This window comes from Diaphorina citri, unplaced genomic scaffold (assembly GCF_000475195.1).
Source record: "Diaphorina citri unplaced genomic scaffold, Diaci psyllid genome assembly version 1.1 scaffold668, whole genome shotgun sequence".
NCBI classification, from domain to species: domain Eukaryota; kingdom Metazoa; phylum Arthropoda; class Insecta; order Hemiptera; family Psyllidae; genus Diaphorina; species Diaphorina citri.
In genome coordinates, this window is record NW_007378101.1 from 122426 (window position 1) to 138144 (window position 15719).

A 15719-nucleotide genomic window follows, 5' to 3' on the forward strand; every position below is an offset into this window, starting at 1 on the left:
TGAGCCGAAACATTGCACCAGAAAGGGGGCAAAATTTTATTAAATTGTGTGCTTAATAGAATAAATATATTTTTATTATATTTTATTAAATTTGTGGACACGAGTAGTGAACGCTTTGCTAAAATAGTGGAAAGTAATATTATTGAATGAGAAATACTCATGCACCCGTCTCGGAAAATTAATCTACTAGAAGAGAGAGTTTTTACACAAAAACATTACATGGAGAGAGAGAGAAAGAGAGAGAGAGAGAGAGAGAGAGAGAGAGAGAGAGAGAGAGAGAGAGAGAGAGAGAGAGAGGAAAGAGAGAGAGAGAGAGAGAGAGAGAGAGAGAGAAATATTGTAATAACACTCGAACTGTGTTTGAATATCTAATATTATTATGAAGAAATATGTACGGGGTCAGCAGAAAGCAGTAGAATGGTTTCTTCAAAATTGCATTGGAACTGTCGGTGAAAAGTTGAATAAAGGTGTCTGGAAATGATGCGAAATTCTACCTGAAGCAATGGATATCAATGGTAGTCCAGCGTGGGAATGCAGCACCCTATACCGTCAGGATAAGACCTGGCGGAAGTTTATATTGATGTTATAATTTTAATAATGATAATAATAATAATAATAATAAAATGTATGGTTTTCATGTTTTTTCAAATTAAATTGATGCCAAGGGCACAATAAACGTAAGATTTCATACACAAAAAGCCTACTCGGACAGAGAGAGGTGCAGGGCCAACTGTCCCAAAAGATAGGTAAACTTAAAAACTTATACGAATCTACGAAAGTAAACCTAGAGCCTTGACAAACGGGTTGTTAGGTTAGATCTTCTGTGAGCTTCCTGATATACGTAGAGTTCACATTAGAGTGCCGGCACCCAGTCACTCCGTTAGGCTTCCGGCACCCTAGTTTCTGACACTTAACAAAATTGAAATTCCTTTATTTCCATCACAGCCAGGCTAGTTAGCTTGGAGCCGCTTGAAAGGTAACTTGTCTGCCTTGTAAGCGCTAGGTCGCGGGGTTTGATTCCCGTCCGGGGCGGATTTTATTCTAAACAGAGGAACGTCCTAGGAACGGCTGGCTTTCTCAAATAATAATAATAAATAAATAAAACATCTCAAAAAAATAAAATAAAATCATGCTTAGCAAAATTAAAATTCCTTTATTTTCATCATTAAAAAAAAAAAAAAAAAAAAAAAAAAAAAAAATGTTTTTGAAAGGGGAAGAAAAAAAAAAAATTTGAAAAACAAAAAAAAAAAAAAAAAAACTTACAGCGACTTCCTCCTTCTTGGGCTCTTCCTTCTTCTCCTCGACTGGGGTGGGGGTTGGGGGAGGCACCTCAGTGGGTGGGGGGGACTGAGGGAGGGGAGGGGGCAGCTCAGCCTTCACCTCTTCCTTCTTCTCGGTGACAGCAGCCTCCACGGTGTTCTTCAGCTCTTCCACCTGTGGAGGTGAAAATGAACGTATCAGTCTAAAGGTCACTTGGTTCGGGTAATGATGTCCTACACACGCCAAGCCCATGACAATAATAAATAAAATGTAAATGCAATTTCTTTGTGTTATTATGTCACAACTTTGGTGCTCACTGCAGCATTGTAGGATTTTTCCCAATAAGTATCTCAATAATCCTAACAACCAATGTTTACCTACCATGCTGGCACCGGTCGCTATGCGCATTTATATGTCATAGCTACTCATTTTCCTCACGAGGCTGAGTGGGCCCCGCAACAGCCAGTCACGGGATCAATCATTTGCATGATACAAATTTCTTGACCCCGCTGGGAATCGAACCCGGGTCTCCCGCGTGCAAGGCGAGTGCAGTGACCACTACGCCATGGGAGCTGATGCTTCACAAGATATGGCCCCCTTACTGGTCCATCCTGATCTCGAGACACCCTGTACACAATAAGATCTAATAGCAGCCCATGAAACCACAATGAAAACTGCAACATACTGGCGCAATATTTGACGTTGAGTAGTCCATTTCCAAAATTGGACATCAAAAGATGGACTTTCCTAGGGAAAACACGAAAAACTCAACATCTTTTGGAACAAGCAGCCGATTTTAATGGCTTTGGTCTTGAGAAGAAGCTGAAATCTAAGGAAATCCGTTGATATATCTGGTATTTCTGACAAAGTTGACGTGAGTATAAATGGGTTAATTAGTTATACCTACCTATTGAGGACAAAGTTCGAAGGTGTCCAGTTTTGGCACCGAAAGCTCGATTTGTCCTCTTTTGGAACTTAGCTACTCAATTGGTATGTACTTTTATATACATCACATTTACAGAACATAAAAATTACATAAATGTTACACCCATCTTTTAAAGCATTGCTTGTGTCACGAATGGTTACATACAAGTTGCTTACTATTTTCTGTTAATGGTAAGAAGGGGCCCAAAGAAGGGACGCGGTGTTTCCCCAAACTGCGGACCGCCACTGGTGGTAACCCCTATTCTTTTTTTCTCTCGTCTTTCTCTATCAATTTTTCTCCTTTTTTCTCTCTCTCTTTTTTTACCCTCTCATTCCGTTCGTATTAATCTACTCCCTCAATAATATTGAAATGAAAATATCTGCTCATATACTTACGCTCTGATTATCAATTGAAAAAATTTGAGGCGGGAGAAGGGGGCGCACATTTCTTTTTCTTTTTTATAACCTAGAGTTGTTACGGGGAAAAAATTGTGGTCCCTTCATTTGTAATTGCGAAACACCCGCCTCATTCCGTTCGTATTAATCTACTTCCTCAATAATATTGAAATGAAAATATCTGCTCATACTTACGCTCTGATTATCAATTGAAAAAAATTGAGGCGGGAGAAGGGAGCGCACATTTCTTTTTCTTTTTTATAACCTAGAGTTGTTACGGGGAAAAAATTGTGGTCCCTTCATTTGTAATTGCGAAACACCCGCCAAGTTTTTTGGGGGACCCGCCAGGTATTTTCTCTCTCTCAGGTTACAATCTGGCGATTGATTGGCAACAGCAGTTTAGTTCTTCTCCTCCATTCATTCCAATTTTGAGCTAGCCGCTTCAGCTCCATGTAGTTCTGGCATCCCTTATCGGAAAAAAATTGTGGGAAAAAATTATCAGTCCCTTGGATTCTCAATGGGACAATGTTCGACTGTATTTACCAGGTTGCACGTGCTTCGGCATGGAAAATTGATCATAACTCGAGATTAGTGTGGGATTTTGGCAAGCGCCTTGACCACTACACCACCGAGGTTTATCGCCCTATTCTTGAGGCCAAACGGCCATAACATATGTATCAACTCATGAGCGTAAAAAAGGAGAAATAAAAAGGGTCCCCATAATCTTGTAAAAAAGGAGGAAAAAATATATGTAGCTTGAAAAAAAAAAAAAAAAAAAAAAAACCAATATTTGACGTTGAGTAGTCCATTTCCAAATGGGACATCAAAAGATGGACTTTTTTAGGGCAAACACGAAAAACTCAATATCTTTTGGAACAAGCAGCCGATTTTAATGGTTTTGGTCTTGAGAAGAAGCTGAAATCTAAGGAAATCCGTTGATATATCTGGTATTTCTGTCAAAGTTGACGTGGGTATTGGTTAATTAGTCATACCTACCTACCTGGACAAAGTTCGAAGGTGTCCAGTTTTGGCACCGAAAACTCGATTTGTCCTCTTTTGGAACTTCTCAATTGGTATGTACTTTTATATACATCACATTTACAGAACATAAAAATTACATAAATGTTACACCCATCTTTTAAAGTAGTGCTTGTACCACGAATGGTTACATACAAGTTGCTTACTATTTTCTGTTACTGGTAAGTAGGGGCCCAAAGAGGAGACGCGGTGTTTCCCCAAACTGCGGACCGCCACTGGTGCTAACCCCTATTCTTTTTTTTCTCTCGTCTTTCTCTATCAATTTTTCTCCTTTTTTTCTCTCTCTTTTTTTACCCTCTCATTCCGTTCGTATTAATCTACTTCCTCAATAATATTGAAATGAAAATATCTGCTCATACTTACGCTCTGATTATCAATTGAAAAAAATTGAGGCGGGAGAAGGGAGCGCACATTTCTTTTTCTTTTTTATAACCTAGAGTTGTTACGGGGAAAAAATTGTGGTCCCTTCATTTGTAATTGCGAAACACCCTCCAAGTTTTTTGGGGGGGCCCGCGAGGTATTTTCGCTCTCAGGTTACAATCTGGCGATTGGTTGGCAACAGCAGTTTAGTTCTTCTCCTCCATTCGTTCCGATCTTGAGCTAGCCGCTTCAGCTCGATGTAGTTCTGGCATCCCTTATCGGAAAAAAAATTGTGGGAAAAAATTATCAGTCCCTTGGATTCTCAATCGGACAATGTTCGACTGTATTTACCAGGTTGCACGTGCTTCGGCATGGAAAATTGATCATAACTCGAGATTAGTGTGGGATTTTGGCAAAATCTTCTCTTATTGCTCGTCTAGATCCAGAACTCGTATTAGGAATATTCCTACCACTGCCAATGTTCAGCTAGGTAGGTACCTATAGGGGAAAAAATGACCCCCCCCCCCCCCCCACAATAAACACAATCATATTTTTTTCTTTCTTTTAACACTCATTTCATCAATGACAAATCACAAATCCACTCAAGACATCTTCCCAACTTTCCTCACTCTCATAATCATCACTACAATGAATCAGAATAATCATATTACCAGTCAATAGAACAATTGAACAATACCCATAGAGTTAACGCTAGTCTGATTATGTTTGAGATGTTCCAATGTATATGGTGTCTGGATTTAGCATTCACGTTCAGTCATATTAGAGGAACCTACGCTGCAAAGCACGCCTCGTTACTCATCAGATCAGAACACAGACCTACGCAACAAACACACGGTGTGTGACAAGTGTGCACCTGGTTCTACTAGTTCCACTAGATACAAGAAGGCAGGTTTCGGGGGTCACAAAGTAAATATAAACTCGGTTTAAGTTTAACTCTCGGATTAAACAATCTGATTGGTTGATTTTTAAACAAGCTGGGCCCGTCCCTCGGGAATTTTTTAGCCCGTAGGTTATTCGATCGTGATTAGAGAAAATCAGTAGCTATGTACCTACCTAATTTGTTTAATATTCATTTTATTATTATTCTTGATTTGATTTTTTGATTTTACTTTCATGTAATGATTTAAAATCAAGACTAGAGCCCGTTCTCCCTTTATTTCCAATATAATGTTTAAGTCACCCATCCATTTATTGGCCTTGCTCGGCGTAGCTTAACATAGGTGACGCTAAAACCGGTCTTAAATGATCGACTGAAGTGTTATCTAAAACTTTCTCACTTTGAGTTCATAGGTAGGTCGTCGCGACAAAATTCGAGATCAGAGCTCATTTGTGTGAGAAAATGTGAAAAAAATCCCCTAAAAACCAGTTTTTTTGGCTTTATGGTTTTCTGCACAAAATTTGCACCACCATTTTCGTGTTCCTGGTAAAAAGACATTTAATTTGATATATAGGTCGACTTTAGATAAGTCTTTCTATGGGGACAGACAGACAGACGACACCGAAACGAATACAATAGCCCGTCAACTATACCTTTTTTATTACTATCGTAATAATAAAGGAAGGACGGACTAAAAAAGAAAAGAAAGAAAAAAAGACTTAGAAGAAAAAAAAGTAGAAAAAAAAAGATGAAATTTTTCCCCCATATATGAAAAGAAGAAAATTACTGAAATACGAGAGAGAGAGAGAGAGAGAGAGAGAGAGAGAGAGAGAGAGCTCAAACTCACTTTCAATCACACAATACATCAGAAAATTGGCTCCCTACTCTCTCTCTTCCTCCCTCCCTCTCTCTCACTCTCTCTTTCTCTCCTGTTTACATACAATTTTTTCCATCATTTCTTCCTCTCTTTCATCTCAAGTTCCACTTTTCTCGTCCTACAACAGGGATTTCCAAATTCCATGTGTATGCGGGCCACATAGGTACTACATTGGCAGGTAGTTCGCGGGCCACATACACAGGAAAGCAGGCCCCTATCCAGGATTTTCTTGAGGGGATGCTCCCTTTTTGGAGTAATCAAAAAATCAAATCAAATCATGAATCTTTGTGGTAAAGCAGAGAGCTTTTTCACAACTTTGTATGTATCACAGTATTACAAGTCTTTTATTTACTCAATCATCATATTTATTAGCGCTCGTCTCTTCGACTTGTAATGCCGGCACTGGTCGCTACTCGATTAAAGTAGCTACTCAATTGTCCTCACGAGGCTGAGTTCACCCCGAACTCCAAGCATAGAGCCGAAAAAAACCTCGGCCCCGCCGGGAATCGAACCCGGACCTCCTGCGTGCAAGCCTTGTATCAATACTGATGTCGATACTCATACACTCATAGTATGTACAATTTTACGCAGTATGCCTCTCATCAGATGGACGAGAAGAGACACAATACTTCCCATTTAGGTGCTGAGTCAACACGAGAACACCAGAAAGTAACCCGTTGAAATATTTGCAATCGAATACGTTGAAATATTTGAATCGAATCGTTGAAATATTTGCAATAGACCAGATAATCAAGCGTGCCGGGAGGCGCGCGAACGTCAAGAGTTCGAAGCGCCGCCCGGCCTACATACATTAACAGGAAACAGAATTTCATTATTGATTACGCGTGAGATAGCTATGTATATCGTTGCCTGTACCTTTAATTTGACCTTGATATGTGTCAATTTCATTAACTTGACTTTGAACTCGGGTCTCTAACCCTACTGTCATAATATGACTATACATATATACATACATACATACATGATATAGGGCGTTTCATCGACCCGATGTTGCCGCATTTGTCCCAATTTCTTCTTCTTCCTCTTCTTCTCCTCCTCCTTCTTCTTCTTTTTTTCTTGGGAAAAATATTGTGTGTTTCTGACAAAATCAGGTCAGATGAAAAAAGTACAACAGAAGATAGGTAGTATATAGGTACCTACCTACCTACCTACCTATAGTACCTATCTGTATGTGTTATTATTTTAAAGAAACCTTTAGAAAATTACACCTGCAAGAGAGAAAAAATTGTAACATGACGTCTTGTACGTAACACATAACAAGCTGGGCCCGTCCCTCCGGGAATTTTTTAGCCCGTAGTTTATTCGATCGTGGTTAAAGAAAATCAGTACCTATGTACCTACCTAATTTGTTTAATATTCAGTTTATTATTATTCTTGATTTGATTTTTCGATTTTACTTTAATGTAGGTAATGATTTAAAATCAAGACTAAAGCCCGTTATCCGTTTATTCCTTGAAGTCACCCATCCATTTATTGGCCTTGCTCGGCGTAGCTTAACATAGGTGACGCTAAAACCGGTCTTAAATGATCGACTGAAGTGGTTTATTTTATACAACATAAACAATATTACATCGTATGTATCGATTAGGGAAATCGATATAGCCTGATCGTTATATGCAAAACTGCATTCACAATCCGGCTGACTAGCTAGTGCATTTTTCGTTTCATTTAAGTACACAGTTCTCCTATTGAACCTTTTATTGAAGTTAAACCAAGCGAGGTTAAAGTTAAACCAAGCGAGGTTCAACCAGGGACTTGAAATTTGGTATGTAGCTGTCTGATGTGCGTATGACACGAAACTTTTGGGGTAAGATCGGTGCAACGGTTGGCAGTATTTTGGCGGTTTTCGGTATAAATCAATAATATCTCGGTAACGGTATGAGTTAGAGACTTGAAATTTGGTATGTAATCCACAAATGTGACAAGAATGCAACGCGAAACTTTTGATTGAGATAGGTCCTGCGGTTGGCGGTATTTTGACTGCTTTTTGGCGGTTTTCAGCTATACTGACTAAACGGTTGGAGATATTGTAAAAGTAGCGGTAGAAGAACACTCATAAAATTTTTTTTGAATAGGATAAGGAAAGTCGTGTGACGTACACACCAGATTTTTCACATTTCCGTGATATTGACTTACCTAGCTTATAATGTTACTCTCTGATATGAACAAGCTGTGGCTGTTCTTCCTGTCTACATTCATCACCTATTTGTTCATCCATGTCTGGAAACATAGACGCTACTATTATCTGGGTCACAAGATACCTGGAGCTCCACTACTATACTTGAAGAGCTTTTTTTCCATGGAGGCCATCACGAGGGCTTATATTGATGTGTTTGACACAACAAGGTAATTATTGTTCTTATCATTTTATTATTATTTTGAGAATATTTCAATTGGAAATACATACAATTCTAACTGAATGATATATTTTTTAATTGACCGAACGAAGTGAAGGTCCACGTTTCAACTCGACCGTTTGCATTTGGTTTAGATGTTTGAATGTTTGTTTGTTCCGCTATAACTCGCGATTGCCTGGTCCGATTTTGATGAAAATTGATACATACATATTGTATGTCCTTGAATCTTCTTCTTTTTTACTCTTTTTTTTTACTTCCATATCCTAAGTACAGGGATGGTGAGAACGCTGCATGACGTTTTGTTTCAGGTCAAATAACAAACTCAAAACAATGGGCAAGGTTTGGTTGGGTCCAAAGCTGGCTGTTGTCGTTATGGATCCTGACCTCACACATGAACTACTCCGACACAATCTGCAAAAGGCCGACTTCTATCGATTTCTCGACGAGACAATAAAGAATGGCATATTTCGTGAGAATCTCATTCCAAAATGGGCTCATCGGAGAAGAACCATTGGATCCTCTGCTTTCAAACTTTCCGCGCTGAAATCTTACGTTGAAATTTTTTTCCAAGAATCGAGCATCTTAGCGAACAAATTAGCACCTTTTGCGAAAACGCATCTGTCCTTTGAACCAGTGAACTTTATGAGTTTGGCCAGTCTAAGCATGATTCTAAGAGCAACATGTGGAGTGGATTTTAAAATACAGCAAAGTACGTTGAAATATTTGAATCGAATCGTTGAAATATTTGCAATAGACCAGATAATCAAGCGTGCCGGGAGGCGCGCGAACGTCAAGAGTTCGAAGCGCCGCCCGGCCTACATACATTAACAGGAAACAGAATTTCATTATTGATTACGCGTGAGATAGCTATGTATATCGTTGCCTGTACCTTTAATTTGACCTTGATATGTGTCAATTTCATTAACTTGACTTTGAACTCGGGTCTCTAACCCTACTGTCATAATATGACTATACATATATACATACATACATACATGATATAGGGCGTTTCATCGACCCGATGTTGCCGCATTTGTCCCAATTGGTCCCAGGCATGTTGAGCTCCTCATGTGACTTGTCAGTCCGGCCTTTGATCTGCATGTCCGCCCACACCGCGGGCATGTGTGTTGACTGGAGATGGTCGCGGGGGCGGCAGGTGTTGCTACCGGCATCTGGGTGGTTGAGGAGACTCCTGCTTGCGGAATTTTTAGTGGTCTTAACTTGTGTGACCTAGTTGTTAAGAGCCCAAGCTCTCAACTCGGAGATGCTGGGTTCAAATCCCGGCCGGGGTGGAAATTTTTTAACGAAACTTTTCCTTTCTCGGATGGGTATAGATATAAAGCATTTCGAAAGAACCGTTTTCATTTACATAACAGGATCATGAAATTTGTTTCATCCTAATTTTCTATAGATATAAAGCATTTCGAAAGAACCGTTTTCATTTACATAACAGGATCATGAAATTTGTTTCATCCTAATTTTCTCTCCATCTCTTCCCAGGTCTACGATGAGATCGTCCAAGTTCTCGGAGACGATCCCGAGACCGTCCCGACCTACGATCAAATCCAAGAACTACACCTTCTTACCCGGGTTATCAAAGAAACGTTAAGACTATACCCTGCGGCACCCATCATTGCAAGAAATATAACTCGAGAAACACAAGCAGGAAAATATACAATACCCAATGGTGAGAAAATTAGAAAAGAAATAATGCCATCTACGCTTATACCCTGCCGCACCCATCATAGGAAGACATGTAACCAGCGAAATACAAGCAGATAAATATACAATACCCATTGGTAAGACCTAAACCCGGGTTATCAAAGAAACGTTAAGACTATACCCTGCCGCACCCATCATAGCAAGAAATATAACTCGAGAAACACAAGCAGGAAAATATACAATACCCAATGGTGAGAAAATTAGAAAAGAAATAATGCCATCTACGCGTCAGGTCCAAATCAAAAGATTTGGACCTGACTCGTAGATGGCGTGGTAAAGCGTCAGATACCCTACTACACAGTAGGTATAATCCCACGCATTATTGCGTCACGTCAGATCAATCTGTTGGTGATCGTCCGGATACATTTTTTAGATTTTTTCTTCACACCTGGTCCCACGTCAGCCCTCGTCACGTCAGCGTAGTCTGTTCTCAGCTTAAGGCCCGTCGGTCGTTGTTAATGCAGTGGCGGCGTAGCCTGAAAATATAACCCTTACGCGTGGTCCCACGTCAGCCCTCGTCATACTGCGCCATCCAACGTCACGTCAGCGTAGTCTGTTCTCAGCTTAAGGCCCGTCGGTCGTTGTTAATGCAGTGGCGGCGTAGCCTGAAAATATAACCCTTACATATTTATTTTTCAGGGGCGATGGTCGCCGCATTCATTTACCAAATCCACCGTGATCCGCGCCACTGGTCAAACCCTCACTGTTTTCAACCCGACCGATTTCTACCTTCCGAAATCTCCCGAAGAAATCCGAACGCCTATCTTCCATTCAGTAGCGGCCCGCGGAACTGTGTGGGATCATTTTCGTTATGGATCCTGACCTCACACATGATCTACTCCGAGACAATCTGCAAAAGGCCGACTTCTATCGATTTCTCGACGAGGCAATAAAGAATGGCATATTTCGTGAGAATCTCATTCCAAAATGGGCTCATCGAAGAAAGATCATTGGATCCTCTGCTTTCAAACTTTCCGCGCTGAAATCTTACGTTGAAATTTTTTTCCAAGAATCGAGCATCTTAGCGAACAAACTAGCACCTTTTGCGAAAAGGCATCAAGCCTTTGATCCAGTGAACTTTATGAGTTTGGCGAGTCTAAACATGATTCTAAGAGCAACATGTGGAGTGGATTTTAAAGTAGAATGATATCCGACTTGAACCAAGAGTAGTTTATACAAATTTGAATACCAGTTGCGGTTGAAACGATCTTTTACATTAGATATCTACTTTTTATTTTTGCTCCATTGGCCTTTGAAATTTTATTTAAAAATATTTTTTTTTTTTTTAACATAAACCATTTTTATTTATTTATGAACATAAAGAAGATTGATTGAACATTCAAAAATTCAATTTGTGGGTATATTTTTTTCCTCTTCTCCAATTTTTTATTTATAATCTGGGTAAGTCTGCAATGGTTCACGGTATCGTAGGCCGCGCTCAAATCGAGAAATGCTACTCCAGTTATTTCATTTCGTTCAAAACCGTCCTCAATATGTTGGTTTAGGTTTAAGATCTGGACTGCTTGTTGAGGGATTAGATTTGCATCAACGTGTTCAGTTATTCTGTTGAGGACCATTCTTTCCATTACTTTGAAAAGGTGACAGAGTAGGGAGACGGGTCTATAGCTTTTTGGGTCATCAGGATCTTTGCCCCGCTTCAAAACTCCAATTAAGTGGGCTTTTCGCCAGAGTCTCGGTATTTGTAATGACGACACACAATTGTTGATTAGCGATGTAACCCATTTCAAAGTTGTCCAATTAAGTGGGCTTTTCGCCAGAGTCTCGGTATTTGTAATGACGACACACAATTTTTGATTAGCGATGTAACCCATTTCAAAGTTTCTGTTCCAAAATTCTTTATCCGTTCCATTCTGATATCGTCTATGCCTGCTGCTTTGTTGCTTTTCATCATTTTGATTGCTTCTTGTAGTTCACCAACCATGAACGGTTGTTCCAGGAAGTGGTTTTCGTTTATTTCCCGCTGTATTTTTATCTTCTTTATCTTGAAGTTCGTGTTACCATTTTTGAGCAGTTGGTGTGCGACTTGATCAGGTTTTACTGTAGTCTGGACATGCTGCGGGTTAGATGGATCGTTGCTCAGATCCTTCAAGAGTCGGTATGCTCTTCGGCTGTTACCCTTCATGTCAAGACTATCCATTAGTTTGCACCATCTTTCTCTCTTTTATTCCATGAGTGATGTGAGGAGTTCTTCGCCTAACTAAATCGTTACATCTGTGAAGGGATCTTCTTCATGTGCTTCCTCATATCGTTTTAGCAGTTCTTCACTATTCTTAGTTAGGCCTGGGAACCTGGGATGTAACTGGTCCTGCAGCCTCTTGATATGTGTTTACGGGAGATGGTTTTTACTAGTTCTACAAAGGATTTGTATACATCAGATGCTTCCTCATATCGTTTTAGCAGTTCTTCGCTATTCTTAGTTAGGCCTGGGATGTAACTGGTCCTGCAGCCTCTTGATATGTGTTTACGGGAGATGGTTTTTACTAGTTCTACAAAGGATTTGTATACATCAGAACGACAGTATGTCCAGTCACACATTACACAGGCCACCAACAACAACAACGCCTACAAGTAAGCCAGCCCAACACCGCATCTGATGAGAGGCACACTGTGGGATGGGCATGCTACGACACAGGCCACATGCGTCTAATGTAGCAGTTGTTTCATTGCTACGAAATAAAAACGGCGGAAAGGATTTGTATACATCAGGGACAGGTTCGATGTTTCCTATTCTTACACTATCACTGTTATTATTATTCCTCTACAGTCTGTCGAAAATGAAATGGAACAGTTTATAATATCTGGATGGGTGACCATGTGAGCAATGGCATGTTATTGGCTATTCGCCTCAAAGTAGACTATAGTAATTATTATATTATTATTATATATATCTGGATGGGTGACCATGTGAGCAATGGCATGTTATTGGCTATTCGCCTCAAAGTAGACTATAGTAATTATTATATTATTATTATTTATTTGTATATTATTGCGTCAACAAAAAATAAACATCGATCTTCATCTCTGATGTTAATTAGAATAATCACCTAGGTACGTGCAATTATGCACAGATATGAATCTTCAAGTGCATCATTATTAATTGAAATAAAAAATTCTGTAAGCCACGACACGTGTGAAATAATGATAGTTTTCAAATTTATTTTTACTTTCTATTACCTACCTACCTACCTATTATGAATGGCGTGTGTGTGTCTCATGGTCTGTACCCACTACAGGTTTAAATGGGAAAATGTTGTATACAAATATCTAAAGAACGGTTTGTCCTAGAGTCAAAAACGCGCGCGACTTTACCTACCTACCTATTATGAATGGGGTGTGTGTGTCTCATGATCTGTACCCACTACAGGTTTAAATGGGAAAATGTTGTATACAAATATCTAAAGAACGGTTTGTCCTAGAGTCAAAAACGCGCGCGACTGTAACAATTTGGTAAAAATCGGGCAATGTTGCTTCATATGGGTATAAATTTAAAAAAAAAAAAATAAAATAATCCAATTTCTTTTGATACCTACTTCATATGATTCCTTATTACACGGGGAGTATTTTATGATGGAAAATTTTCCACCAAAAATCGGCCGCCTCTTTCGGCTGGGAAATTAGAATTTTCTCAAGTACGTATTCGGCAAACGTAATAGAAAGTCGTGTGATGTTCACACCAGATTATTTTTTTTTTTATCATAGGCACTGTTTACACTACTCACAAATCATTTAAATTACATATAATCACTTTGTTTTTCTCACCAGACAGAAATATGGCCTGTAGCCATATTTGTCGTGTGATGTTCACACCAGATTTTTTTTTTTATCATAGCCACTGTTTACACTACTCACAAATCATTTAAATTACATATAATCACTTTGTTTTTCTCACCAGACAGAAATATGGCCTGTAGCCATATTGTGTGATAATACACTAATAAATAACATGATCCTTACATTCAAAACTGCATTTTTTTATAATCCGGCTGACTAGTAAGTGTAATATTTTTTTTTCCTTTTCGTTGAATTTAAAAACAGTTATCCGATCGCACTTTTTTTCAATTTCGGTTTGATTTCAAAATAATCTAATCTCCTAAAGCTCTTGGTTTACAGTAAGTTTAAAAAACGTTTATAACTAGCGCCAACCTGTAGGCTGTACCGCCAACCAAGTTCCTTCGCCTTGTTTCCTTTCCAACGAGTTTCCTGATATGAACAAGCTATTCCTGTCGTTCTTCCTGTCTACATTCATCACCTATTTGTTCATCCATGTCTGGAAACATAGACGCTACTACGCCAACCTGTAGGCTGTACCGCCAACCAAGTTCCTTCGCCTTGTTTCCTTTCCAACGAGTTCCCTGATATGAACAAGCTATTCCTGTCGTTCTTCCTGTCTACATTCATCACCTATTTGTTCATCCATGTCTGGAAACATAGACGCTACTATTATCTGGGACTCAAAATACCAGGAGCTCCACTTCTCATGTTGAAGAGCTTTTTCTCAATGGAGGTTATCACGAGGGCTTATATTGATACGTTTGACACAACAAGGTAATTATTGATTGGTCCTATTGTGTTGTTTTTTATTAATAATTTTTTTCAATTTTTCTACGAATATTTTGGAAGTAATATTTCTACATGAATATTTTTTCAAAGTAATAAATAAGACATGTAGGTATTTTATTTTTTTTTATTTTTATACATATCGTACAGTGTGTTCAGCTGTTCAGGTTTCACAGCTCTGCTTTACCACAAAGAATTTGAGATTTGATTTTGGTGAGAACAGTAGAAAATAAATCTACGCGTCGATACCCTACACAGTATAATCCCACATTATTGCGTCATGTCAAATCAATCTGTTGGTGATCGTCCGAATACCTACATTGTTTAGATATTTTCTTCACGCGTGGTCCTACGTCAGCCTCTGCTTTACCACAAAGAATTTGAGATTTGATTTTGGTGAGAACAGTAGAAAATAAATCTACGCGTCGATACCCTACACAGTATACTCGCACTTCGTGCTCGGGAGGGGGGCTTCGCCCCCCTCCACCCCCCGGGGGCTTCGCGTGTTCGCTACGCGATTATTGCGTCATGTCAAATCAATCTGTTGGTGATCGTCCGAATACCTACATTGTTTAGATATTTTCTTCACGCGTGGTCCCACGTCAGCCCTCGTCACGTCAGCGTAGTCTGTTTTTAGCTTGAGGCCCGTGCAGTGTTGCCAGATTGATGCTCCCAAATTACCGTACACTGCTAGAAAATTTGAAAACTGCTAGAAATATCGTACATTTTTACTTCTCCTGGCAGTTTTGCCAGACTGTTGTCGCGCTGCGCGCTCCCGGGGGCTTCGCGGGGTTGTGCATGGGGTCGCGCTTCGCGCTCCCTTGGCTTCGCCCCTGAGACCTTATATCGTCCCTGAGTTTTATCTCGAGAAATGAAAACTGAAAACTAAAAGCGAGAGAAAATATTAAACGCAGGAAAAGTTTTGCTGGCCTCAAATCTTGTCCCCTGTGTATTTCTTATGGGGAACTAAAAAACGTCAATAACTTGGGAACGGTTTGGAATTTCGGTATTTTCCGATTTTTCCCAGTACCTACAAAAAATAAGAAATCCAATGTTGAAAACCGCATCTTCCTAGCTCATCTAGAAGTGGGTTAGAATTAGTATGAGTGAGTGAGTCAGTCAGTCAGTCAGTTCGAGACAAGTCTCAGGGACGATATTAGTTTTCAGGGGCGAAGCCAAGGGAGCGCGAAGCGCGACCTCATGCATATCTCGCGAAACCCCGGGAGCGCGCAGCGCGACCGTAAACAAGGGAGCGCGAAGCGCGACCCCATGCACAACCCCGCGAAGC

General features: G+C 39.7%; 2 protein-coding genes across 2 annotated transcripts in view; both read left to right on the plus strand.

Annotated features, from left to right (window-relative positions):
- The first annotated feature begins 7393 nt into the window (after positions 1-7393).
- Positions 7394-9642, plus strand: LOC113468182 (probable cytochrome P450 313a4). Its single transcript, XM_026824924.1, has 4 exons — positions 7394-7581; positions 7915-8120; positions 8440-8840; positions 9632-9642. The coding sequence occupies exons 2-4, from the start codon at positions 7921-7923 to the stop codon at positions 9640-9642; spliced, it is 612 nt and encodes a 203-aa protein (XP_026680725.1). The 5' UTR covers positions 7394-7581; positions 7915-7920.
- Positions 9643-14169: 4527 nt separating this feature from the next.
- The window catches only part of LOC103511048 (cytochrome P450 4C1-like), an 18275-nt gene continuing 16725 nt past the window's right edge, over positions 14170-15719 (plus strand). The window contains exon 1 of the mRNA XM_026824925.1: positions 14170-14419. Coding sequence (XP_026680726.1) covers positions 14232-14419 — 188 coding nt within the window. The 5' untranslated portion in view covers positions 14170-14231. The remainder of the gene's footprint in view (positions 14420-15719) is intronic.